Source organism: Perca fluviatilis, chromosome 20 (assembly GCF_010015445.1).
Source record: "Perca fluviatilis chromosome 20, GENO_Pfluv_1.0, whole genome shotgun sequence".
Lineage (NCBI taxonomy): Eukaryota > Metazoa > Chordata > Actinopteri > Perciformes > Percidae > Perca > Perca fluviatilis.
Window position 1 is genome coordinate 9,927,720 of NC_053131.1, and position 27,536 is coordinate 9,955,255.

The 27,536-nt window shown below is 41.2% G+C and overlaps 1 protein-coding gene and 1 long non-coding RNA gene across 9 annotated transcripts in view; one reads left to right on the top strand and one right to left on the bottom strand.

Annotated features, from left to right (window-relative positions):
* Positions 1–4,146: 4,146 nt before the first annotated feature.
* Positions 4,147–27,536, bottom strand: part of LOC120549789 — a 63,216-nt gene continuing 39,826 nt past the window's right edge. The window contains exon 3 of the long non-coding RNA XR_005637432.1: positions 4,147–4,660. This is a non-coding gene — a long non-coding RNA (uncharacterized LOC120549789). The remainder of the gene's footprint in view (positions 4,661–27,536) is intronic.
* smoc1 (SPARC related modular calcium binding 1) overlaps positions 8,017–27,536 on the top strand; it is a 69,007-nt gene continuing 49,487 nt past the window's right edge. For all 8 annotated transcript variants that reach the window (XM_039786916.1, XM_039786918.1, XM_039786915.1 and 5 more), the window contains exon 1: positions 8,017–8,438. In XM_039786916.1, the coding sequence (XP_039642850.1) occupies positions 8,334–8,438 (105 nt within the window). In that variant the 5' untranslated portion in view covers positions 8,017–8,333. The remainder of the gene's footprint in view (positions 8,439–27,536) is intronic.

A 27,536-nucleotide genomic window follows, 5' to 3' on the forward strand; every position in this document is an offset into this window, starting at 1 on the left:
GGAATGTGAATATTACATCATAATCTATAGTTTTAGATGGCTGATATTTGCCTCTAAGACATTTCTCTATCTTTAATTTCTACTATATGGGTATTTATTTGCAAGACCTTAACTTAGAGAGCAGCTATGAATTGCAGTATCATATTGTCTTCCAATTTTTTAATTGTAAATTAATTCTCCATTTAAAGACTTAAATCTATCTTCAGATTTCCTCCATCATTTAAATTGTTGCAGCAAAATGAGTGGTGAACCACTGAAGGGGAAAGGACTGCATCATGTCTTGGAAGGTGCAATTCTTATTTTTTGTATTTATACATATCATAACTTTGCTAGCTACCATTGAACTGTAAGATATTGTTATATAGTTTGTTTTAATTTTGCTCTTATAGTGAAAGAAATGGTAAGAGAGAAATGTGTGCTGGGCCGGGGGTTGTAATGTATTGTCCTACACAATTACATTATCTTGTAAGTGTATTGAAAAATGAATGAAGACATTGTTAAAAAACAAATTGTTGCAGCAAATAATTCGGGCAAAATCATGCAAAGTAAATGTTGTTTTCTCATCCCGCCCCCCCCCTTTCCTGCCAAGAATACTTTTTTTTTTCCAATCATAATTCTTAACTCTTTGGTCACATGTAAATATTGTATTATCGGTAAAGCTTTATCTTATAGGTTTGTAATTTACTAATAACGTCACAGAAACTAAGTAGAAAGTTGGTACTAATTATGGGAAAATAGAGAAAAAGTTCCAAGACATTCATTTTGATTAGATTTTTATCAAGCTGTGTTGACTAAATGTTCATTTTCAGAGAATTTCCTGAAACAGTCAGAGTGTTAATGACTTTTTAACGAGACTCTTTTAAACCCAACCCAAGTAAATATTAAATCATTGGAAACTTAATTTTTCCTATATGTTGGACTGTACAATCTGCATGTAGACACATTTATTTTAATTTTTGCATGTTCAACTGACCCACTGTTCAAAAGATTCTAGGTTACGCAAGCAATTCATTGATGTTAATGAATTGGAAGTGCACCAATTGAACTCTATAGCTGCTATAGCTTTTACAGGAAATATCCCAGGTAATTATGGACCTGCCACATAATAATGTGTTACTTTATTATCCTTTCAAACCACACGTCTAATATTGATTCATATAACAGCCACATAACAGAACAATAAAACAAAAGAATTACAGAAAAAGACCAGATTGTGAGAAAGTTAGAGGTACCACGCAAGCATCGTTATGCAGAACTGTAGTACAGTAGGCTGCTGTTGTGTAGGTTCTTAACAATCTTGTCTTTTCCCTCGCTCTGTCCTGAACACTTGCTGCCCTGCTGGAGCACACTGGTCCTGTGAAGACCGAGACCTTTCGTTGCCCCTAGTTCACATTTCCAGCCTCGGTTTGGCAACAGAAAGGGACACGTTTTCTGGACAGTTTCAACAACTCCCCCTTTTGACCCGTTGCTTTCTCCAGCCAACCCCCACCTCCCTGCCTCTCCCTCTGCTCTGGCTTCTGTGGGACGGTACAGGGGTCCCATGCGGGTGTGGAATAGTCCCCCTCCTCGGTGGAAGGGGAAAAGGTCCCAGAGACAGAGCTGTTAATTCAATCAGGAGAGCGGTATGCTCAATTAGGCATCCATAAGGGCCCTGGATGGGTCCGGGGGCCCTGCGGAGGGCAGGGAGCCCAGTCCCCATGAGGTATTAATTGTGGATGACAGTGTGTAAACAGTGGGGTGAATAGACGGCGCAGGTGCGGGACACTCCAGTCCAGACTCAATAGCCCTTTTCACACCCTCTCTCTTGCCACTTTCTCTTTCATTCTCTCACTACGTAAAAATCCCTCACATCTCCGATTAATGTCACGGATAATTGGGCTTCGTGGGCTTATTTATTTGTTGCTGTGCGTTCCCGTCACTAAGCATGCTCCTACATCAGCTTCAGTGTGTGTGTGTGTGTGTGTTTATGTGCTAGTGTGTGTTTGAAGAGGGTAATAAGAGGGCAGGTTGCTGCTGTCCAGAACGGCCGGCCAAGGGCTATCCACGGCTCCTCGTTTTCAGAAGCATATGAAAATTGCGGCCAGTACATGTCAAATGTGTGGAATTTATTAAATTAAATCCAGAAGACACTTTAAAAAGGAGTGGGCTTTCTATCTGACCTCCAATTTTGCCATCCAGCAACCCGTCCCTCTGTCTGTCTTTCTTTCATTCACCGCTGTGATTGGGTTTGGTCCTGTTGGACAATACTAACTTTTCAAGAGCCATCATACACACAGACTGTTAATAGGGAACTGTAGTGTAAGCAACCTGTACTTCAGTAACAAGAACTAAAAATTTACTTTGGTAACAGTATCATCAGCAAAATGTACTTAATGTATCACAATTAAATGTCCTTATGATGCAGAATGGCCCCTTTTTAGAGTGTTTTTTTATATTATATCACTGGATTATTGTGAATGAATGTTGAAGCTGGTTACGGTGGAGATTTACTTTCCATGTACATATTTTAAAAACTGATCATATGTTTTCAATGTAAAAACTAAGTAGCTGGAGGTTTCAGATAGATGAAAAGGAGGACAAAAAAAAAAAAAAGTACAATATTTCACATAACATGGAGTGAAAGTACCTCCATACTTTACGACTCCAGTGGTGGAAGAAGAAACAAAATCCTGTAGGTATGAAAGTAAGAACGTAATAATTAGCAATACCACAAGTACAATGTTAAATGCATGACTTGTAGAGGAGTAATTTCACAAGTAATGAGTATAGTGAGTAAAGGTTTTAATTATGATGGATTTCAGTAGGGCTGTCCTCGACTAAAGATATTCTTAATCGACTAACAATCGACATCAAAGAAGTTTCTCTACAAAGAATCGTGCAAAAGCACTACTTTAAAACAATTTATTATGGAAGTTTCAGAACGTCTTACCTTATTGTACATTGGGTTTTTTATTATTGATGAATGAACATGTGCGCAAGATTTTTATATTGTAGCTTGTCAAGCCAATTTTTTCAACTTTATATACACTGTAGGGCTGTTTATTCTTTCTTCAACAATTAAACTAAAAATGAGATGATATAATCATTGCTTTTGAATGAGTATCTCGAAGACAAATAGTTAAGTAAATAGTCACTACAGATGTCAAATAAATGTAGCTGAGCAAAAAGTACAATATTTCCATCTAAAATACGTAGTACAAATATCCCAAAGTTGTAAGTTTAGTACTCCCACCGTCTACAAAGTAGAGTTGACATTTGAAATGATTATATGGTTTCATAGAACTGACATTAGCTATTAAAATGCCCAAACAATGAGAAGCTACTAAAACCCTGGAAAAATGTAAGTGGAGCTTTTATTTTGAAAATGAATGTGGTTCATTTAATTTTATACTGTGATCAACTGTAAAAAAAAAAAATTAAATAAGGGTACTAACTAACTAGTTTGTGCCTCCACTATAACTCTCATCCACAACATTCAAAATACCACATCTGAACTCTGTGTGTGTGTCTAGCTTGTACTTTTCGCACATGTGACATCATGGTTGAACATCTGTGCTAAATCCCCGGCCGACAGATCTCTGGGTGGCCTCTGTCATGCTCCGTCTGTTTCTGTGTCTACAGACACCTGCTAATTTTCGGCCGTATGTAGTTGGTGTAAGCCAGCGGGGGACAGCGGCTGGGGCGTCTTTGGAAGGGCCGCTGCAGTAATTGGGAAATACATTTCTTTTCAGCACGCCCATTCATTCCTTTATTGTTTTTGTTGTCAGACGTTTTTCCTTTCATGCTCGGCCAAATGACAACAGAATTAAAGTGTCGAGCCATGCTTTCCCTACAACAGCTTTGCACCCCACAAGTCTCTGTCTTCTTTGTTAGGGGTGGAGGGTTGAAGCGAGAGGGAAGAGCAGATATAAACTGATCTCGTTAACATTCCAAGAGACACTCCTGTTCCCCCTCTCTGCTCCTCATCCTCACCTCCCACAGCATTTCTCCACTCACACCAGGACATGAGTGGACCGGCTGGCACAGAACGGGTGGGGTTGGAGGTGGGAGGGGGAGGGGGATGGGGTGAGAGAAACAGCACCGTAGTGAGGCGCGTCCAACCTCTCACAGCTCTGACAATGATACTACACGGACACTTTGCCGAGTACGATAAAGAAGAATCCACACAATTCATTGCCTCCAGTTCGGTTAAGCCTAAATTTTTCTCCCTTCCCCTTTCTTCTCTCGCATTTGGCCCGACACTCTTCAAAGAATTCTCTCCATGCTTCCTGAGAAAATAGCCCTTTAGTGACAGCGCCTGGTGAACACAGAACTCATTAATAACTGACCCTAATTGTGCCAATTCCAGCAGCTCAATAGCTCTAATTACAAGGTTCTTCACTGAGCCACTCAAAAAGCCGCTGAACTGTCATAGCCAACAATTAAAAAATATCTATAGGGACAAAGACTGAGGGAAAAGGATTGGGGGTGGGGGTCATCCTTCCTGCAAAGGGTGACCGGATGGCCCTTTTCAGCTCTTAAAGAGCCCAGTTTCTGTGGATTGAGGGGTTGCTGAACTGAAGCTGGACACCTGCACTCAACAGCCGCCTTCCCTCGCTCACCCTCTTCGGTGTCTCCTCCTCATCTTTTTACCTCGCTCTCAATGGGCCACACTATTTATCTGAAAGAGAAATGGATGGAGAAAGAGAGAGCACAGAGAGAAAGAGGACCAGAAGTTGAGAGTTTGTAAGACGACTACAGCGTGGGACCAGTTTTAGTCCATTCAGTGGGCTTTGCTGTCAGGATGGACAGTAATGCAATATGATCAGTGGTGGGGGGGAGTATTCAGAGCCTTTACTTATGTTAAAGTAGAATTACTGAAAGATAAAAATACTCTAGCAGAAAGTATTAGAAAAATGTACTTGAAGTAACAAAAGTAAAAGTACCTACAAAGCAAGACATTGTCCCCTTTGTCAGTTTTGTACTTTTATATTACAGCCTACTATTGGATTATTATTACTGATGCATTCATGTGTACTTACTAATTTACCGTTGTAACTACTGGTTGGTTTAATCTATAAATGCGCATCATATTTTATAAGGTCATCATATGTTGCACGTGTAAAATCTTAATCTGGAATGTAACTGGTAATTTAATAAACGTTATGAGTATTTCCTCCCGAAAGGTAGCAGTATAAAGTAGCATGAAATGGGATTACTCAAAGTACAAGTTCGTCAAATTTATCAGTCGAGTACTTGAGTAAATGTACTTTCCACCACTGAATGTGACCATGAAGCCACTTTTGATGATTTTTGATTATAAACATTTTCATTTCCCAAATGATTCCCTGCAAAATATTTTGTTTTTTTAAAGACTTATCTACTAGCCCTTCTCTTATTTATAGTCCATCATAAGTATCGTGGGTATTTTTGGATTAGCAAAGACATTTATTATGTATGGTCATCTCAAGCATGAATTTATTATGATTATTATTTGCATAGAAATACATTGAAAAAGTCAACATTGATGTCTCTTTCCAGGAATCATGACCCGGTAACTCACGATAATCCACAGGCCTGGTTAGGAGCAGTTTCATGTAGGAACTATTTTCTTTCTAGCGAACTACACCTGCCGGTTGTTTAAGAATCATCGCAGAAGGAAGCGTACTAATCATGGATGTAATATATCATTAGACCTGGATGGAACGTTAATGGCGGAGCCCCGTTCATATCTATGAGAGTTACTCAGTGGAGCATCCGCCAAAAAACGTTTCTAATCTTCTGGGTTTACTTCCCTGATATGTGACCGCTGTGTTTGCCTTGTTCCTCCCTTAATGCCTCGGGCTCTTTTACAATGCTAGCCAATGGGGAAAATACTCTGGGTCGCAGGGGGATTTTTCGTTGCAAGTGGCCAATGGACAAAATCCCTACAGCTGTCAGAGTTAGCTTCGACTTCATATATTACCTCCCAATAGCTGTATTCTCAGTAACGTGACAATCTGCAAGAAACAGGTTGCTTATAAATCACTAAAATAGTAGTGACAGCACCGTTTGGCTTGGTTATTAATGCAGTTAGCATTGTTTGTTACTTACCTAGTGTAGTGACTAAGTCCTATACTTAGCCGCTACTGGTTGCTAATTGCGATTAGTGTTTCTAACGTGTTCTCAGACAAACGATATCCAGTCCTTTTCATTTAGGTTGCATTTTGCGTCGTTTATTTTGCACGTCCACAGCGTTGAGTTATAATGAATAATAAATCCTATAAAGTCCCATAAACAACGTAAGCCGAGCACAGTTAAAAAAGACAGTTTGCTCCTCTTCTTCAATTAACAACACGTGTTTGCGTCAATACAGGAACTTAAATACCCAAGCCAGTCTAGGCCTTGGGAACACAAGGCAATATCATGCCCCCTGTGGCTTGGAGGAAAACCACTCATATGGCTCCTACACCTAGTTTTTGACAAATGGTTCAGCTGTGCTATCTAACATGATGTCATTGTGCTAACCGAGCACCGTTAGCCTTTACAACAGAGCCGCTTCACTACACTTGTTAGGTCATGTTTCATTACAGAGTTCTCTGGTGATTTGTGTTTGTCGCCGTGTGCTCGTGGTGGAAAATGAATGTCAATAAAGTTGCGTGCAGGTCCCCTTTAAGGCGAGGCTGATAAGTTAAAAGTCCCTCTAGTGGGGGCGGCCTCTAGCTCACCCAGTAAGAGCGTGCGCCCCCATGTAGGCTGAGGCCTTTGCAGCAGCCAGGGTTCGAATCCGACCTGCGGCCCTTTGCTGCGTGTCATCCCCACTCTTTCTCTCCCCCTTTCTTGTCTATACACTGTCACTATCGAATAAAGGGAAAAGCCCCTAAAAATTATCTTGAAAAAAAAAAGAAGTCCCTCTAGTGGACAGAACGGGTAACAACAACCACATGCTTGTAGTGGCAATGACAATGCATAAGCCTGAGTAGTGAAGTACATATTATTTAACAGGCTGCAATTGAGCATTCAATATTTGAATATTATTCGAATATTATAGAGGAAGATTGACTGCTCTAGTACTCATGGACGAGAGGCTTGTCCTTCTCGGCTAACTGTAGCTATAACTGATTCTGGCAAACGCTACAGCTCAGCTGAGAAGGACACCGTGTACGCTTCCTTCTGCGCGGCTACACGCTTGGCGGGTGTAGTTCAGTAGAAAGACAAATTGTAATCCGGGGATTATCTTGAGTAGCCGGGTCATGATTTCTGGAAAGGGACGTTGCTGTTGAGTTTTTCAAATGTGTTTTTTGGGGCGCTTTGAGCACCACAAGCAGAGTGCCATCTAGACCCATTGTATTATGAGGAGGCAGACATCTCTACGGCCAATATCCCTAACCCTGGGCAACTCGCGCCACAACAATGTCGATTGATCAACAGCACTACAGTTAAGAGGGAAAATATGCATTTTTGATTTTGGGGTGAACTGTCCCTTTAAAAACAAGTTAAATCATGAACAACAATTAGGGATTAAGTGGGGCGCGTGCTCACACACACACACACACACACACACACACACACACACACACACACACACACACACACACACACACACACACACACACACACACACACAGGCTGACCCCCTGCGGTTCTTGTGACAGCTATTGACTTTACTCAATAGATGTTTTCTATTGTAGCCCAAGCACACAGGCTAAATGTCACGGCAGCAGGATACTAGGCTATTATAGAGCATTATATGTCTCTGAATGGGGGGGGGGGATGAGAACCTAAAATTTGACTTCACAACTGCTTGGCCATTGTCCCTGTTCTCAAAGACTGACGATAATACACCAAGTGTACTGTAGCTGCTGAGTCTCCCGGCTGACTGGCTGGCTGGCTGGCTGGCTGACCACAGCAGCGCTTTCTCCTCTGTGGAGGGAGGGTTTAATCTCGCACCAGTTTGCCGTGGGCGGGGCTTGTCACGCCGTCCCTCGTTCGCTATTGGACGGTCGGAGTGTCAGTGCCGCTTCTCCCTCCTGCGCTTTTTTAAATAAAGTCCCAATGGATACAACAAGCGCGACTCGACCTGTGGAAGCCGCGATGAACAGCTGATCCTCCCGCAGTGGATAACACCGATCACCATGGTCACCGCCGAGTCCTGACTTCTCATATCCCACGCGCGGCACTATATGATTAGTTATTGGGGAAGTAGACAATAAGGGGAAGTAGCTAAAAGGAAAGTAGAATTGGAGAGAGTGAAGGAGTGCTTTTTTTTTTTTTTTGGAGAGGGGTTCTTTCTTTTGGACCTGTTGATCATCAGTGTGACAGACGGACACCCAGAGACTACCTGCCGCCTCCCGCTCTGCGCTCACCGACCATCAATGATGTTATTGCCGAGTTTGCTTCTTTTCACCTCTTGTCACTTTTTGGCGCCTGTGTTCCTCTGCTACCTGCCGCAAGTCTCCGCACAGAAGCCGGGTTCACGGGTGAGTGCGCACCTGAGTGTCTGCTGGCTCACACTCTTGTTAGATACAGGATCAGATTTGGATTGAAAGAGACATATGGCACAATAGCGTAGTAGTGTGCCATAATGCAATGCTGCGGGACTTTAAGGGCGTCATTTAGCGAACTAAATATTTGACCTTCCACCAAAAATATACCAACTAACGTTCTAACCGTGCTTTGGCGTTTTTTACGCGGCATGATCCATCGCTTTGTTAAATTAACTGGACTCCAGGCAACCATCAGATGATTACACTGAAATCTTACTGTAAGAGGAACCATTAGAAATATTGAAATACATATATAAATAGGATTGGAAATAGAGTGCTGAAGTGCATTGTGTAATGTTACTTGAAACTATAACTGCGTTTTTGTGCAGACCCGGCGAAATAGAGTCCGAGACAAGAGTCCTCCAAAGCAATCAATAAAGTCAACAGTTGACGTCAAATTCAAGGACTTTACAAACTGAAAGTCAAGGACTGAACATAACATGTTGGGGCGAGGGATAAATAGTGTTTTTTTTTTTATAATTTAGAAATAAACTCGGCCTTGGTATTACCTTGTCAAGTAAATAAAGCCTAGTCCTGCAAAACGTTATAAATGATAAGTAATATATACCATGCAGCTTGTTCGTTTTTAACTAACTTTCAAGACTTTTTAAGGCCTAGGTTGTATTTATTTTGGGGGAAATGTCTCTATGCTTAGGTGCAACGGGTTAGTCAGTGATCAGCTGCCTTACTCTTCCAGAAAAAGACAGTTTAGCAGTGGACGGCTGCAATTTTGAGACCAGTTCCTAAAGTTTTTCTGCTGATCACTTTTGCGTCACTATAGAGGATAAACTCTAGTCCAGGTGGGTAAGCAATGCTAAAACCTACCAAGACACAGTTTGTGTGAAAAAGGGGGATTTTTAAGGATACAGAGTTTAACCAGCATTTTCCTTCACCCAGCATCCATTATACGATTCTTTCTAGGACACATCTTTGTCACCATCATGTCTCTCCATGTCGCTTTTTTTAATTTAGTTTTTTACCCATGGCACTGTCCAGGCAGAGAGGAAAATAAGTGATGGGGAACAGCACTGATTCAGTTTACAGATGCACTGTAATATTTGTGGTCAGGGCTGTGGGTGAATATGTAATACACACACACACACACACACGCACACACACACGCACACACACACGCACACACACAGTGGTCAAGGCAGTTTTGTGGGGAAAGTTACAGTGAATTTACTTTGCGTAATCACTTGTGTTGGTTAGTCACTAGATCCGGTCATTGTCTTCCTACTGGCCAAATAATGAAAGAAATCCAAGTGGAGTGACTGGTTCTAAGGTCACACAAGTGAGTTTGGTGTTTGTTGGAACTATTTTGTGGGTGATTCAGGTGGCAGAACTGTGGTTAGCCACAAGGAATAATACAAAAAGGGCTGGGATGTTGAGGACATTAGAAGAAGGTGATTAGTCAGACTTTTCTGTGACTGACAATCTGAGCTGAACTTTTCCAAACTGCTGTTCTTCTTTTCTTCCCGTTTTAACTTTAGTTAAAAGAATGTCATGCTCCTCCGCAGGCTGAGGAACTATCAAGCTCGGCCTAAATAAGGAAACCTATCAATCACTTTCCACACTGGATAAACTCCAAAATACAGGGCGACGTCAACATGCTGCTTCTTAGTCCTCGAAAAGTTGACACCTTAAAAGACAAAACCTTTTCAGCAGAGTCGGAATAAAGTGCTGTAAAACTTGCGCGAGGTTCGGGTGAACAATCGTAGCATCTCTTTCAACGTCATCCCCATAAAATTAAACTCTCTCTCTCCGCATCCCTCCCATCCTCCTCCTGGCCCAATTCAATCACACTCGGCCTGCTGCACACCCCCACTCACACCACAGTAGATACTTTTAACATTGCTCACAGCTGCCGTAATACCAAAATTCACACCCCCACTTTCCACTTTGATATCAGGGTTGAAAGCCTGAGCTAACTTCACTGCATAGCACTGCTCCTTCCTCATTTCCCTGGGGCTCCATGACGCAATAAATCCAGCATTTCTTGCGATTGGGACACTAACAAAGCCTTAAAGTGCTCATATTATGCTTTTTGGCTTTTTCCCTTTCCTTTATTGTGTTATATATCTTTTTTGTAAATTTTATAGGTAGAGCCCGACCAATAAATTTTAAGGCCGATATCGATACAAATATTTGGTGATTTAAAAATCCGATATTCCGATATATCGGCCGATATATATTTCAAAAGAAATTCCAGAAACGCGTAACAGAACACAAACAGATTTCCCTAACATTAGTTATTTGTAGTTATTTATGTCCTCGCTAAAATAATATGATAATGCAGTTTAAAAATAAACTTGTTTGTTTTATTGTCACAACAGAACAGAGGGACATCAAAATATATTAAAGTTCTGATAAATAAAATGTATCAAAATACAAACTTAAGATATGAAACTTAAAGGGTTAAACCCGAGTGTTGCCAGCAGGGACGTTGTAGAGCGCCCTCTGGGGGACACACTATGCAACGCCAACACTCAGAACATGGTTGAAGGGTGTTTCGTCCGTTTTTATTTTATTTTTTAAATATTCATTTATCGGCCATTATAAATGCCGATACTGATGGAAAATGCCTAATATCGGCCAGCCGATATATCGGTCGGGCTATAGTTATAGGTTTACAAAGTGAAAAAGCCCAAAGTCCACCCCAAAGGGACTTACCATCTCCAACAGAAAACACTGTTCACCAACTGCTCCAAACAGCTCTATTGTAGTCCAGCCTTTACTTCAGACACAAACATGGGTCACTTTGTAACACACGTTATAATGCTCGCCTAGCTGCTAGCGTGGCACGCCCTCATACTCTGCTTCTGACTGGCTAGTAGTCCTTACCTAGATACTGCGCATGTGCGACTCCCAACAAAGATGAAACAGAAGTGAGATGCCTCACTCTGTAGCTAAAACAGAGAGCTCAACACACAGGGTGAAAAGAGGAGCTGCAGCAATGTGCAGTACAACAAAAATATGTTTTTTTTGAAAATTAAACCATGTAAACCTAGTCTGGTACAACCTCTAAATATAATTATGAACCTGAAAATTAGCATATGAGCACTTTAACAAAATTTGAACTTTTTGCCTTATGATTGTTGCTGTTTGTGCAATTATTTAGTTTAAAGCTGCTGTAGGTAAGATTGAGAAGATCCAGGACTTTTCCAACAAATTTGAACATCGACAACTTCTCAGTCCCTCCCCCCTTTCTGCTGCAGCCCAAACTGTCTCCTAAGCCCCTCCCACACAACGGAGTTTGACAGAACTGCCGGCCGGCATGTCAGACAGACATGTTCAATAACTAAACAACAACACAATGTTAACTTTACTCACCAACAGTAAAACGATGCTAACTAGCAGGCTACTGTTAGCCATTTCAGCATCATATCAGACTGACCACTGTGCTAACGTTACTATTATCCTCACCAACGTAGCTTTGTGGACTTTTGACTACTAATAACCAAGTGAAAGATAAATCATTCATGGTAATTATGTTACCTGTCAAGAAGAAATGTGGCTACATCTGCATCGTTCTTCAGATCTTTAAAATCCAGCAGCCACGCCACCTCTGAAAAGCCACTCCATTATTCGTGGAGTTTTGGAAAACTTTTCTGCAGCTCGTGCGCGGAGAGGGGGGAGGGGAGAACGCTATATATGCGTGTGCCTGAGCAGTGATTGACAGGCAGATAGACCACCCCTGTGGCCCTGATTGGAGAAAATCAAATTTATTTTTTACATAATTCATGTAGTTCTACTGGAACATAGGGTCAGTTTCAGCAAATAAGACAGAAAGTTAGTTTTATAAGACTTACCTACTGCATCTTTAATTCAAATGCAATAATGGTGTGGGGGGGGGGGGGAGGAACGGTGAAATGTGAGAGCCACCTTTATGATCTCACTGAAAAAGCTTTTTTACAGTCCAAAAGGATAAAGTTTAACATCTAATTGCAGGTCTTAATTACGGCAAGATATTTTGCAGATTGTCTGGTCGTTAGTACCAGGAATGATCTCTATAACAAGGCAGGTGGTGGGCAGGCAGAACCCGTCTATCCTTAATCCCCCTCATCAAATCAACCTGTTAGTGCCAGGGATGGGATGCGATGAGCCGTCGTCCTGCATACTTTGGTGACGGCATCGGTGAAGACTCATAAACTAATTGAAAAACAAACATAAACAGCGATGTCTGAGCGGCGAAGCAGCCAAGACTGCATACCTTCAGCTTGGGAAAGTACTGCCCCGGTTTAAAAGCAGGAAAGCCTTTTTATTGGTGTGAGGTAGATCACAGTGCAGGTGTGAGTGGTCTGCGTGTGTGTGCGTGTGCATCATTTGGGTGCAGGTAACTGCTGCTCACAGTGCTCAAGGAATGGAGGTCAGGAACTGGGCTTAATTTTTATGAAAACAGCATACTAAAAGAAATGTTGACGCTTAATATCAAATGTATTTATATATTCAAATTCGTCCCAAAAATAGCTACTAGTGGTGTGCTGTACAGTTGAGAGTTTGGTGTCAATATTTAGAGAATCTTTATAGGCTCCTCATTTTCACTGATTGGAAATCATACAAGAGAAAAGCATTGCTGAATGCAATGCTTTTTCTCAACTGGAAAAAGTGTTTTCTGATACTTAAAAAAGGCAAAAAAGCAACCAGTTGTTATGTTATAGGGCGCTTTGGGAACAGAAATCAGGAAGTAAAGATGAAGCAGATGAGGCAGGTTAAGAGAAAGTGGGAACACCACCAAAGTAAATAGCAAACCAATGGATAGAGTGACAAAAAAACCCTCCACAGATTGAAGGTATGATGAAGAAGTATCCAAAGTTGTGCTTTATCTTGCCAACTTCTTTCTTTGGCTACTGGACGCTGGATGTACAACAGATTTAGCACATATATCTCAAACTGTACTGGGATGATACTTTTGGAAACTCGCCAACTCAACAGTGGCACACTGGAGCCACCAGGCGGGACGGCAGCAACATAAAACGATAAGGAAATGCAACAAACGGACTTTTAGTGAACCCTAGCCAAAAACCTTCTTACTGTGGGTGAAATAATTACTGATTTTCAGAATATTATATATACATACTCAATTAAAAGGATAAGAGAAATCTTAATTACTAACTTTTACTCTCTGGATATAATAAAGTTGTGTCCAGGAAGACCAAATCAAGTGTATTTCTGAAAAAAAGGGCAAAGAACAAAGGGCTTTGATGAGAAAGAGGGGTAGATTGAAGAAATAGAAAATAAATAAATAAACCATACTATAGGATAGTTAAACAGATACATATAAAACGTACTATATTGTGTTTTTGGTTTGAGCATGTGTGTGTCCGACTGCAGTAGAAGGATACCTATTCTAATACTGTTACCGGTATTATAATATTTTCTAGACATTGACATGAAATGGGGAGAAACGGATATAAGAGGACAGAGTGAGAAGTTTGTACCTTAACCATCAAACCACTGCGATGCATAGAAGAAGAGCTGTTGGCCATAATCTCGCAGATGTGCAGTGCACATTTCTCCATTTAGTCTTTATGGGGAAAAACATTCTTGGCAAAGCGATAAGGTCATAGCTTGGCATCACAGTCTTCTGTGAAGAGAAGTCATGAAATACAAACCTTTCAGATTAAACTTTTTCCTGACTTTTTGTTCAGCAGCAGTTTCTGATTAGGCACTTAAAAGGAAAAATCCCTAAAACAGTTATTGGTGATGAAGCCTGTGGGTTTTGGTTCTTTTGTTGTATGGTGGGATGATTTTGAATGCTGACACAACAACATACATATGCATGGTTTTGCTGTTCTTAGAATATTTCTGTTCTCACATTAAATTTGGGCTCTGGGGAGCATAACTGGGCTCCACAACCAGGCATTTTTTAGGCCGTAAGCGACACTTTGTCTGCGTAGTCGCTTGGATCCGAGGGGGTGTCCCTGCGCTCCCCATGTGAACAGACGGGCGGACAACGCTCCGAGAGTAAACGCCAGGCGATCGGTGTGTGGTGACCATGGGGATTCCGTGCACTACCGTTACTGTACTCCTGCTGGACTGGTACAACTGAATGACATTAGTTGACTGATGTATCATATTCCCAATCATGGGTCGATTTATAACAAATATTGGCAATCCTGGTCTTCTTTTTTTTTTTTTTTTTAGATTCTTTTTGGGGGCTTTTCCCTTTATTTTGAAAGTGGATAGAGATGAAAGGGGGAGAGAGATTTGGGGATGACACGCAGCAAAGGGCAGCAGGTCGGATTCGAATCCTGCGCCGCTGCAGGACTCAGCCAACATGGGGCGAACACTCTTACTGGGTGAGCTAGAGGTCGCCCCAATCCTAGTCTTCATAACCACGGACTGTAATTGTTGATAGCTAAAGTTAGCTAAATTAGCGCAGAGCAAAATTCGATAGCCTAATTTAAGTTAAAACGTGACCAAACACCAAGAATCAGTCTCTTGTTCATTGATTTGCACGGCGCGTCGCTCGCATAGGAAAAAGTTCAAGACAATACAACTCTTGCAACGGGTGTGTGTGTGTGACAAGCACGACCACAAAAGTTTCACCGTCACACTGCACGCGCCCCCCTGCCTGCCCGCTCGCCTTACATTGGAAATTAATTACGAGGCGCGACAATCGCTACCCGTCTGAAAAGACCTTTATACATTAAACAATATTGTATGTGCACGTGGGAATTAAAGTGTAATGGTAGTGCTAGAAAAAATGGCCAGAGCATTGCTGAAGTCATACTTTTTTTAACATCTGAGGGCCACGGATATTGAAGCAAATTTCCTGGCAATGTAGTTGTAACATTTAATGTTTCTTGTGTATAAAGTTGGCATACGGATTAAGCGTGGTAAATGTCATGCAATTATGGAGGAATCCGTTCGATTGATTTTATAATTTCCCTGTATAGAACTTGAAATTATAGGTGGCACTTCAGGAAAGGTCAGGTGGCCCCCAAAACAATAATATTCATTATAGTTGGATTGACAATGTTCGACAGCTACAGTAATTAAGTGAATCTGGGGATTTATATTTAATATATTGTGTACGAAAAATGAAATTTTGGTCTGAGGTTGGTGCTCTAGAGAAGCAAATGTAGTGTCCAAAATCAATATGGTTTATCATCTGGTTATCAGTACTGTGTTCAGTACTTAGTCAATTTCAGCGTGTCCATTAGATACTGATATTTCATGTGTATAAGTGCAAATTTAGGCTAATCGATGGTGCTAAAGGAAAGGTTCTGGGTTCATCGAAGCATCAGGATTTATCCTCTGGGGGCCGTGAACATTCAGTCACTCACTTGTCTATGAGAGTACATTAAGATTAGATTAAGATTAACCAAAAAAAAAAAAAATAAAATAACTAAATGGGAAGCATCTGCTGGGGATCATGGATACTCATACTCCCACATATGGCAATCTGGGTATTTGTTGAGATATAATGCACTGAACCAAAGTGTTGGATTGAATGTTGATTCTAAGGTAAAACCCAATAATGAGCAAGACTTTGTTGGTCATGCTAGCAGTGTGGCTCTAGCATGGCAATGTCGGTCAGTGTACCACTTTGGTCCAGACTAAAATATCTCAACAACTATTGGACAAATTGCAATGACATGTTGTACAGATATTTATGGTCCCCAGAGGATAAGACTACTGATTTCGGTGGTCCCCTGACTTTTCATCTAGTGCCACCGACAGGTCAAATGTTTCACTTATCCAGTAAAATATCTTTCAAATTTCAGTACAGACATTAAGATGAATCCTGATGATGGTGACTTTTTCTCCATGAGTTTGACATTTGTAGTTCAAAAATGCAATGTCTTGACAACAGTTGGATGGAAAATGCAAATATTCATGGTTTTTCTTTGTGCAGAATGTTTCTTTACAATGAGCATGGCAGCCTCATGAAGACGCAAGACTTTTGGGATTGTTGGTGTCACACAATCATACAGGAAGAAATCATATGAAAGAAAAATCAAATGCATTAGGAGGCATTCTGGAGATCTAACTGCATTAGAATAAACGAGACAAATTAAGGGAAATAAGGCACACTAAGAAATTAAATTGCAAGTGAAATCTTTAGTAAAACTTCAGGTTCACAAGGCAACTAGCCACATGACCAGACACCTAGGCTCCACTTACATTTCGCCGGTCACTGACAGATGGCTTTAAGGGTGACTGCACCAGCGTTCCATCAAATTGCTTACATATGTCGATTCAATCTGATATCTGCGTAATCAGCAAACGCATTTCATGCTCAATTTCGGGGCTTTCTAATCAGTGTAATGAAATGCAGTCAACGTCCAGCTCTGTGATTTCAGGCCAGTGAGCTCCATGTACGCATCACCACAACTTCACTCAGCCTTTTTTTTTCCTCCTCCCTCTGCAGATCCTCCCGATAGTTATGGTTTATGGGGTGCGTTTTCATTTACGTAATTATCTAGTCCACTATGGGAACTTGCTCTATGTAAATTGAGTGCGTTAGTGACGTGCACCCGCTCTTGTTTGAGAGGAATACTGCCTGTTGAAAGAGTTATGGCTCTGTGTAATCCTTCAGATTATCAGGACGGCAGAAACACTTCCTCTTTCCTATCAAACTAGCTCAGCGGATTAGCCTCTGCTCTGCCACATATTTAATCGTTTCCTTTGATATGAGCGAGTGTGTGGTCTCACTTTGAGTACGCAATGGTGGCGTTGAATCTATTGAAATGTGTGACGGACACACACACACACACACACACACACACACACACACACACACACACACACACACACACACACACACACACACACACACACACACACACACACACTTACTTCCTGGGAACAGCAGAGACAGCTGACTGTTCTGTAGCCAGGATGTAGCATTAGTGATAAACAAGGAATGCTGTTAATCAGATTTAGAGCCATTTCCGACCAACACCTCCTTCGCCCCCTCACTCACACTTTCATTTTGATCGCTTTACACCACTTCAAAAGAAAAAAAAAGGAAGTCATCATTCTCATTAATGTTGTATTTAATCTACTTTGCATCATCTAAAGAGGAAATCTGATTTCCACATGGGGTGAAAATGTTTTTAATCGTCTCTTTCTCAGATTTATTAAATCTACTGGAGTTCATAACCATAAAAATACATGACAATACATTAAAGGTGCAATATGTAATGCTGACAGCTAGTGTTTAAAATAGTTACTGCAGTACAAATTCAAAATACTGGAGAGAGTTGTCTCCCCCTCCCCCTCCTCCCCAGACTCGAAGTTCACGGAGGTTGCCAGGCTGAGACCGCAGCATCCGTTGCTAGATGCTTGACTCACATAGCCAGACATTACTCCACAGCACAGCGGAGTAGCTAACGTTAGATACTGGCTATATTGACAGTCATAAAAGCCCATGCTCACACGGAGCTCTGTACCCAACTGACAGACACTTTGGCTTAGAATTACAGTAGGAACCGCTAAAACAACAACCTTGCCTCCTCTGCACCTGACGGACAGACACACTTCCTGGTTTAGAATTACAGTAGGAACCCTAAAAATAACACTACCTTGCTGTCCACTCCACCCGACTGAACACACTTTATTGGCTTAGAATTACGGCAACAATCGCTAAACACACTGCAAACTCATGGTCCTCTCATCCCGATTTACAGCCCCCTTCTCTTGGCTTAAAATAACTCACCGTTGGGGGCTATGGCCGCTGAACAGGCTACACGTTGTAAACAGCCGTGGCCTGCTTGCCCGGTCCTCTGTTAACGTTAGCAGTTAGCAGGGTTAGCATGGCAGCGTTAGCCAGGACCAGTCGGGATCACTTTACTGGCTGTGTCTCAATTGTTTTTGCGAGTAACCAACTCGGGTACTCTAGCTATGTAATTCAATGTGAGTACACGAATGTTGAAATTACATAAAATGCCTGTCCCTTGTAGCCGTGATAAATTAGCCTAAATCTTAAAGGAATACTCCACCGTTTGTTGAAAAAGGGTTATTCACCGTCTCCTCTATATTTATATAGGTGGGCAAATGCATTTTTGTATCAGTGCATGCACTGTCTTAGTCCGGCGCCGCTGCTGCAGCTTAGCTTAGCGTAATAAATGGAATCCTTTGTTGCCGTTTAGCATGTCGTGAGTAAAAGTGACCCAACAACAACAAAAACAAAACCTAATTACTTCTTGTGGCCTGCGTATTCACAACGAGTAAAAATAACGATGCAGATTAAGACTAGATGATTTCCTAGGCAGATATTGACTTGGGACTATATTGGGTGGAAGTATACTACAGCCGAAGCACTGCTACTCGGGCACAGAGATATCGGCAGCCCGCGGAGCTCCACGGGCTTTCGACATGCATTGCGTATATTTACACTTTGAATTTCGTCATGGCAACACATACTCTATGGTCTTACAAAGCTAACACGTTTGACCGATTTCAATTTCATCCATTTTTGTGAATTGGAGAGGTCTCGTTAGGAGGAAGCTAGCTATGGCAACAAAGGATTCCATTCATTACGCTAAGCTAAGCTAGCGGCGCCGGATTAAGGACAATACATGCACTGATACAAAAATGCATTTGCCCACCTATATAAATATAGAGGAGACGGTGAATAACCCTTTTTCAACAAACGGTGGTGTATTCCTTTAATGCTTACCTGTTCAGGAGGAAATTTGCCAACTCTGCGTCCTTTTGGGCTCTAAGCTGTCTCCATCTTTCAAACACATCTCCAATATTTACCAGGGGTTTGTTACGTTTCTGGTCACGCAACTGTTAGAAACATGCCGTTTTTTTTTTTTTTTTAGGGCGGGTAGAATCTTTCTCCGTTAATCCCGTTCGTTTGTTTGCTGCTTTCATGGCTGTACTAACAGCTGTAGCACGCTGGGTTTACGTTTCTACAGGTATATCTGGCAACCTGGCCTGGCTGTCAAACTGGGCAGTTGATAACAACACAGAGGCCAAAACACAAACAGACATTCTGTCACGGAACGAATATTTTAAAGGACAAATACTGGCATTAGCATATTTGTCAGAAAAGATACTATTTCAACTTAGCATGTTTCCTTAATATATGATGATGCCTTGGGGTCATTTCGGGATTTATTACAGTAAATATACAGTATTAAATTTGGACCTTTAAAGCTAATTAAAATCAGCATTATTTTAAAAATTAATCAAGTGACTTAAGTGTAGTGTAAATTGAAAGGGGTTGTTCACAGATAATTATCACCCAGTCCTGAAGTTCCCTTTACCTATACAGTGTTTCTAGTGTCAGGTTCAAATCTGACCCGCAGCCTTTTGCTGTGTGTCTTCCCCTCTCTCTGTCCCCTTTCCCGTCTATCTGCACTAAATAATAAATAAAATCTAATTAAAAAAAAGCCCCAAAAAAGAATTGTACTAATTAAGAAACAGTAGATGACAAAAAATTGTTCATGCTTTGATGATTTCATTAGATTAATTATTTAAAAAAAAAAAAAGTATACAATGCTGTCTTTAAGCGTGTGGATAACAGCCTGCTTGATGAGTCAGTTAAGTTACAGACGCTCAGTTCTTTGCATCCTTTATGTCTATGCACATTCAGCCCGGTGGGAGAGATGAAAGAAAACAAAACTTAAAAAAAACCACTTTGCTAAAACCTTACCTACCAGACATAACTGTAATCACATCAAAAAATCTAATTCAAAGAAATAGTGGAGTAGGGGACTACACTTCAATGTTTTTAGCCCAAACCCCGCCCTCCTGCTGCGAGTGGAACACACACTTTGCACCTCCTGTGAGAAAGTTGTCCATCTCCTTTAGCTCGCAACATGCTAGAACTGTGTTTTAAGGGTTTTAAAAGGTTAATTTGACAAAGTTAAATTACAGGTTACTTTTTTCAAGACAAAACCCAATTAGAAATTTAAAAGGAATAAGGGGGAGGAGAAGAAGGGCGCAGCTCCTTTTTAGTTCCTCTACTTTTTTTTAATTTATTTTTTTATAACACGGCTAAGTAAAGTGTGTTAATGGAAACCGCATGAGGGATGGCATTCGCTTTATAGATTTCCTGAAAACTAAATGCTAATTATCGGACAAAAGTGATTACCTCGGCCCGTTAAAAGCACACAACAGTACACAATTAGCCCCGACTTTGGTGGACAACTTTCATTGGCCCGTTTCCTCTGTGGTTGGCTTTATTCTCCTTTTCCTCCATTTGACTAATCCACTTGTTGGCTAGTGACGGAATGCCAAAAACGCCCGGTGATTAATGACACACATGCATCAGGTGGCCATATATTTATTTATGTATGTGTTGTTGCATTGTTTGTTGTTGTGGTGCCCAAAGGGGATAATGACCCCATCACACGTTAGCGTGGAGCTGGCACACAGAGCTCGCTCACACACACACACACACACACACACACACACACACACACACACACACACACACACACACACACACACACACACACACACACACACACACAATGAATCTCCATCTGTGTGCATGCAAAAGCCTTTACCGGTGAAGCAGTGATGTCATTCATGTCAAGGAGCATGTTCCTGTTGGTTAAATAGAACAGACATTTTTTTCCGCTACACAGGATCTGATTTAAACATCCCTTGTGATATCAAGTCAGCTTCAGTTCGACCGATGCAAGAACAAAGTGGAGAGGGTTGTCATTACAGTGGGCTTCTCCAACTAAAGAGTTTTGACTAAATGGAGTTAAACAATCATGAGAAAAAGCTCAAATTTGGACCATTGCGCTCTATGATAACCACCGTACTGCAGCCTGTTCTGCCTCCAGTTTTACACAGCAGCAAAATACCCAGAGGATTTCCTGCATGAATATTAACACTAACATCAGAGTTAACTCCTTAAGACAGTTCACTGTGATGATTCATACAGCGAGCAAGTTTCAAGAATCTGCAAACAGATTTCATACTACCTAAAGTAAAGTCCTGGGGAGTACTACAGAAAAGCCTTTCTATGGCTCCAGAGGGAAGTGTGCAAAGTCTGATACATTGCCTCAAGTGATTGTTGGGTTGGGGCTGAAGACTACAAGTATGAACATAAAGTTAATCTGGAGTGAGTTGTGGAGTCAGAAAGAAATGAGTTTACCAGACCTCTGTAGCACGCTCCTCATCTTTGCTTGAGACTACATTAGCTGCTACTGGCAAAACACAGAACAAGTTGCATTGTGGGCAATCTAGGCGGCAGGTTTTCACAAGGAAAGAATGGATGGAATAAAGAGGACGATACATGGTTCTGCAGCACAGAACTTGGGCGTTTTTTAAAAATCTGTCCATCGTGAGTCCGGCAATGTTATAGGAACGCAAAGCTAAATCTACGAGGTACCATTTAAGACACGTACAGTGTTGGTTGACGTAAAGAGCTTGTTGTGTTCACTTATTTTTAACCGCCTTGGGATCTACTTTTTTATATTGTGTTATATGTTGGTCTTTATAATGAAAATCTGTCCAAAGAAATGAGCTCTACCCTACGCACAATGAGCCAGTTGGAAAGTTGAACGTAACTGCATTTACTGTAGGAGACGTAATCCACAGTTTTGTTTATTTACTACCTCTGTTCGGGTTCTCAAAGCCTGCCTTTTCCCCCCGTCAGCCCTTTAAGCGTGCATATATAAAAATGATTATTTCTAATCATATTCTTTCTTCTTGTTCCACTGCTGTGGCTCGGGCTGGAACAGATTCCCTGCCAGTGACGGTAAAAAAGACCACTACACAGCTAGTGCTGCAACTGTTGCACAATGGGGGTTGCATTTCACTTATTTTATGAGTGGTGGAGAGAGAGCTCAGGACGGTGTGTGTGTGTGTGTGTGTGTGTGTGTGTGTGTGTGTGTGTGTGTGTGTGTGTGTGTGTGTGTGTGTGTGTGTGTGTGTGTGTTTTGGGGGAATTTGGCTTGTTAAATGTGAGAATCTCAGTGCTCATTGTTTCCCGGTCAAGATATCAGTACCAAACCATCGTGTAACTCGCCTGGTGTTTTTACCTTTGACTCATCTTTGACTTCATCTCTTTGGAGGGCCGAGTAGGCAGAGGAGGATATGTCCTCACAATGTTTATATCTAAGCTGCCTCTCTGTCCATTAAAGATAAAAGCATTTCTTCTTGTTCTACCATTTGGAAATTAAAGAAAGGTCCTCTGAGCGGTTGTTAAAGTGAGATTTTTCCCTCAGGGGTGCATTCGATACTTCAATACTTTGGCCTCTCTCTAAATCTTTGATGTGCTGCCTGCAATATGAGGTAAAATGTTGCATAATGATCTGCAGGAAGGTAGTATGAGTTTTGTCCCCACAGGTTCAGGTAATTAATGTTATTTTGAGCAGCGCGTGTTCCTCGGCAGATCCAGCAATAGCTCCTGTTACACGTTAGTCTGTTTAATTTGGATGCATTTGTTTGGTTTTGATTATGTGATGTCGGGGCGGGTCTCAACCCCCGGCCATTATCGGCCTAACAGGAGAGGCTGTTTTCCCTCAGGAGATAATGCCAGGTCCCGTCATCCTGGCTTATACTGTAGCAGCTGATTGCTGTCAAACAGACCTGGGTCAGATAGTAACTGAAAATCCCTCGTAGCGTTTTGTTTTAACCTCCTTAAGCCGCCAGATCGGTGGGGTTTACCACATCAGGACACTTCAGATAGAATTTGGTAAGCTGGAAACCACAGAAAAGTGTAAGAATGTTGTCAAATGCTCGGCTGATTGGCTGCAAACTGCTCTGTGTGGTGCGAAAAGACAAACCTCTACTCATCTGGCTGTCCCCGCTGGTTAATGGAGTTGTTTTTCAGATACCAATGCGAACCAGGCTCGGTGTCACTCACTGCTGGTGTGAGTCAACTTCATTTTGGCAGGATTCAAATGGGAACCACGTGCACATTTATTAGTAGTGAGGAACTCACGTAAAAACGGCGGTGCCGTAGAAACTGTTGGAAGACTCGATCAGACCTGAGAGGTGGCTGGGATGCAGTGCAGAGAGTCTGAGTCGAAGATTAGATTAGATAAGATTAGGGTTTATAGTGTAACGTCAGTCTGCCGTTAGATATTCTCTCAAGGAGGCTGGATTTTTTTCCTCCTCCCACTAATTTAGAGGTTTTTCCTTTGGCTGTTTTAATCTGAAACAGTCCTTTGGTAAGTATGGTTAAGCACAAGGAATTAAGGGTTTTACATTCAATACATTGTCCAGTTGCCATTAGCAGGAATAGTTCCACTTTTTTTGGGAAACAGGCTTATCCACTTTTTCGACAAGTTAGATCAAAAGAAAAGAGATAGCACTCTTATACCTGTCTGTTAAATATGAAGCTACAGCTAGCAGCCAGTTAGCTTAGCATAGAGTGGAAGTGGAGTCCGTTTGCTCGACTCTGTCCAAAGGTAAAAACAACAAGAAGCCCCTCTAAAGCTCAATATTTAACTCTTAATGTCCAGTTTGTTTAATCCACAACTTGTGTTTCTTGCCCAAGAAATAGTCCAGCACATCGTTTTTACACTTCCGTTTTGGTCTGTAACAACTGAGATATAACGTGATAATCAGTAAGCTTTCGAGGTGCCCCGTTTTCAGTCTTTATGCTAAGCTAACCGGCTGCTGGCTCCAGCTTCATATCAAACTGGCAGACATGAGAATGCTGTCAATCTTATTCCGACACTTGTGTGTCACCAATAACAGTGTTATTTGCGTTTTATTTTTTATTTTATTGGAGTACGTAGTAGAAATCTTCCTGCATTTTGTGTGCTCTTTGTGAAACTGTAACCAGCAACTTTACCACACGTGTTGAGCGTTGTTGTTTTTTAAAGCAATCTCTCAGAATAGTTACTTGTCTTGTATTGAATAATAACTGTTGTCAGTATGTAAGTACCCTTGAAAGTACTTTTAATTTTTTTTTTTTTTTAACTCAAGTAAAAGAACTCCCAACCATAAATTGGGAAACTTTTTTTTCCCTCGGAGTCTCTGGTTTCACCTTTACGGGCTGAGACGAGTCTGTGGGTGGAACAGCATGACTAAGAAATGACTACATGCGGGAGACTTGCTAGGAGTGTTGATTTCCACTTACTGGACAATGGCGTCTCAAAATCTGTGATTGAATGTTTTATTATGACAGTGGAGGTAGAGGGGCTGGATCCATTAAGGCTCTTAAGTCAGGGGATGGGGAGGACGAGTCAGTCTGTGGGCAGAGGCCAGACTCCGTGGCTCTTAACCTGAATGAGTGGCCGGATAAATCACTTCTTTTCTTTCTTTTTTTTTTTTTTGTAGAATAGCTTGCTTTGGATACTGATTTACTGATTGACCATTTCGTCACGTAGACCAACTGCTTTCCATCCACGTTACTGTGGCTCAGTCTTTTTAACCACTTCTGCTGTGAAGGAAACGCGTAACTGCTTTCTTCTTTTCTTGTACTTGCTTTACATATACTTAAGACAGTGCTCTACTTCTATAATGATATAAAAAAAGAAAAAAGCCACATGGTTCTTTAATCTGGAGGGGAGAGACAGATACAATGCAGATGCACGCTTCCTCCCCCCTGACTACTGAATTATCCCTGTCCTTCACTGAAGCCAAGGGGAGGACACACAAGTTAAAAATGAAAAGATGTGCTAGGTTTTCCTCTCTGTCTGCACTTTCTCATAAAGAGTCCCATCACATCATGATTTAGTTTTATTCTGAGCCGTCCGACAAGAGATGCCAAGGCTGAAATCAGATTAAAGTGTCTGCCTTGTTCTGGACATAAAGTTACATGGAGGAGAGTTGGATTTGTGTCCCATTGTATTATATTAAGTATTATTGCTGTTTGTTTAAATATCCTTTCACCTTGTTATGCAAGTTATTTTTATTTTTTTATTATCAATTTATGAGAAGTATCAATATGTCACCGGAGGAGTTAAAAGCAGCCAAACAAGTCTCTCTGTGCTCAGAACTTGGATATTTTTGAACAGATATATTGTTTCGTGTGGGGATTAAACCTGCGATCCTCCTTTTTCAGGACACTTTCTTAAACTCTGGACCACCCTGTTACCCCGCCCCTTGATTTGATCTGGTACTGAAGCTCCAGTATCTTTTTCTATTTCAGGAAAAGTCTAATCTCTTTTGTTGCTGTTGCTCTTCATAGATAATGTAGTGTGTGTCTGAGCTGACAGCCATGATGAATACTAGGGCTGCACGATTATGGCCAAAATGATAATCACGATTATTTTGATCAATATTGAGATCACGATTAATTATCACGATTATTTGTTGATTTTAGCCAAAACAAATTTTATTGTCACATAATTATATAATTATAACTGCTTTTACATCCATATTGTGCTACATTCCTACTAATACATCCATATTGTGCTACATTCCTACTAATACATCCATATTGTGCTACATTCCTCCTTTATTGAAGGATACTGTGAAGGAGTATGCCATTTCAGGTGTTGTGCGACCGCTTTCCACACATGCATGTTTGCCGTGAAAGATACAGGCAACGCAATTTTCTGTTCACGTTAACGGCGCATGTGGTGCCTGGTATCTACCAGACGAAATAGCTACGCTGATTTCTGTGGCTCATTACGCTGCCACTTACATGTCCGCGTTACTCCCTGATGCTCCGAAACCCACGCAGAGGCAACATAAACATCGCTGAATGTCACGCTTAGTAAACACTAATAACACGTTACACAGCAGGTAACGTTAGCCTACCGTTTAGCCACAGTAGTAACTGGATTAAACACGGCAAATAAAATGCTGACTGCTAAACAGTGTAGTGTGTCTGTATTTCACTGTAGGATTCCAACAGCGGGACGTCCAACAGTCTGCTGCTAAAGCTGTAGGGGCAAAAGACACAACTAGCACCGGTCGCTGTTGTCTTGAAAAAACCCAACACAGACGGACAAAACGTGCGTTTACTGGTAAACTGGTAAACATTGTGACCCGGCTTATGATGACCGACTGCTACCTGTTGTGGAATTTTCCTCCCGTCTTACTCTGTCCTCTGTGACTGTCTACATCTAGAAACTAGCTGCGCGGTGCAGGCAGGGAACAGCTCTGATTGGCTCATGGAGACATGTGATCAGACAGTGGTTTATGGAGCGCTAGATTGGCTTTGCAAAAACTGTTCTATGAAGGGAATGACGCATTTTAAATATCGCTCGATCATGCAAATTTGATCGTGGGAAGCCAAAATCGTGATCGTGATTAAAATTCGATTAATTGTGCAGCCCTAATGAATACCGTGATAATTTATCTACAGGGGGAAAAAAACTCTACCTAATAGGACTGGGCGATATGGAGAAAATCAAATATCACGATATTTTCTATATCCATATATTGCGGCGATATTGTAGGGTTGACAATTGGTGCTTTCACTTAATAATCATCAATAATGTGTATATAATGACTAAGTGGCTAAAAGCAAATAATGGAACAGCTGGAACAGTCTGGTAAAGTTCAGAAAAGTACATCACTCTACTGTAATGCAGCCTTTAAAACCAGAAAAAGACAACACTTGTATCACCATATTATGATTATGATCCAAAATCTAAGACGATATCTAGTCTCATATAGCGATAGAATATCAATAAATTGCCCAGTTCTACTTCCTAATGTTGTATTTAGTTGTAAAAAGCTGGCCTGTGGGGTGAAATGATTCCACTTCATTTGTTTCAGTATTAAACATGCCAGGAAAAGGCCGTTCTCTTCACTAATGTGATGAAAATGATCCAAACCAGCTCACCAGTTGGCAGATTTTTCACTTCATGAATTTGGGACTCTTTGGGATTTTAATTTTAATTTATAGCTTGTATTTAAAATGAATGTTTATGACCATCATAACTGTCAGTGTTGGCAGCTACTCTCTGGTATCGGTAAAGTAAAAAACCCACAAAGGACTGTAAATGGATTATTTTCTGACCTGTGTCTCATTTTCTTCACCACATTTTGGATTTTTAATTTGTGCTCTAACAAGTTTAAACTCCTGGGTTGTTTCCAGGTCGTCAGAGAGAGAGAAGAGAGAGAGAGAGAGAGAGAGAGAGAGAGAGAGAGAGAGAGAGAGAAAGATAGGGACAGAGAGAGAGAGAGATAGGGACAGAG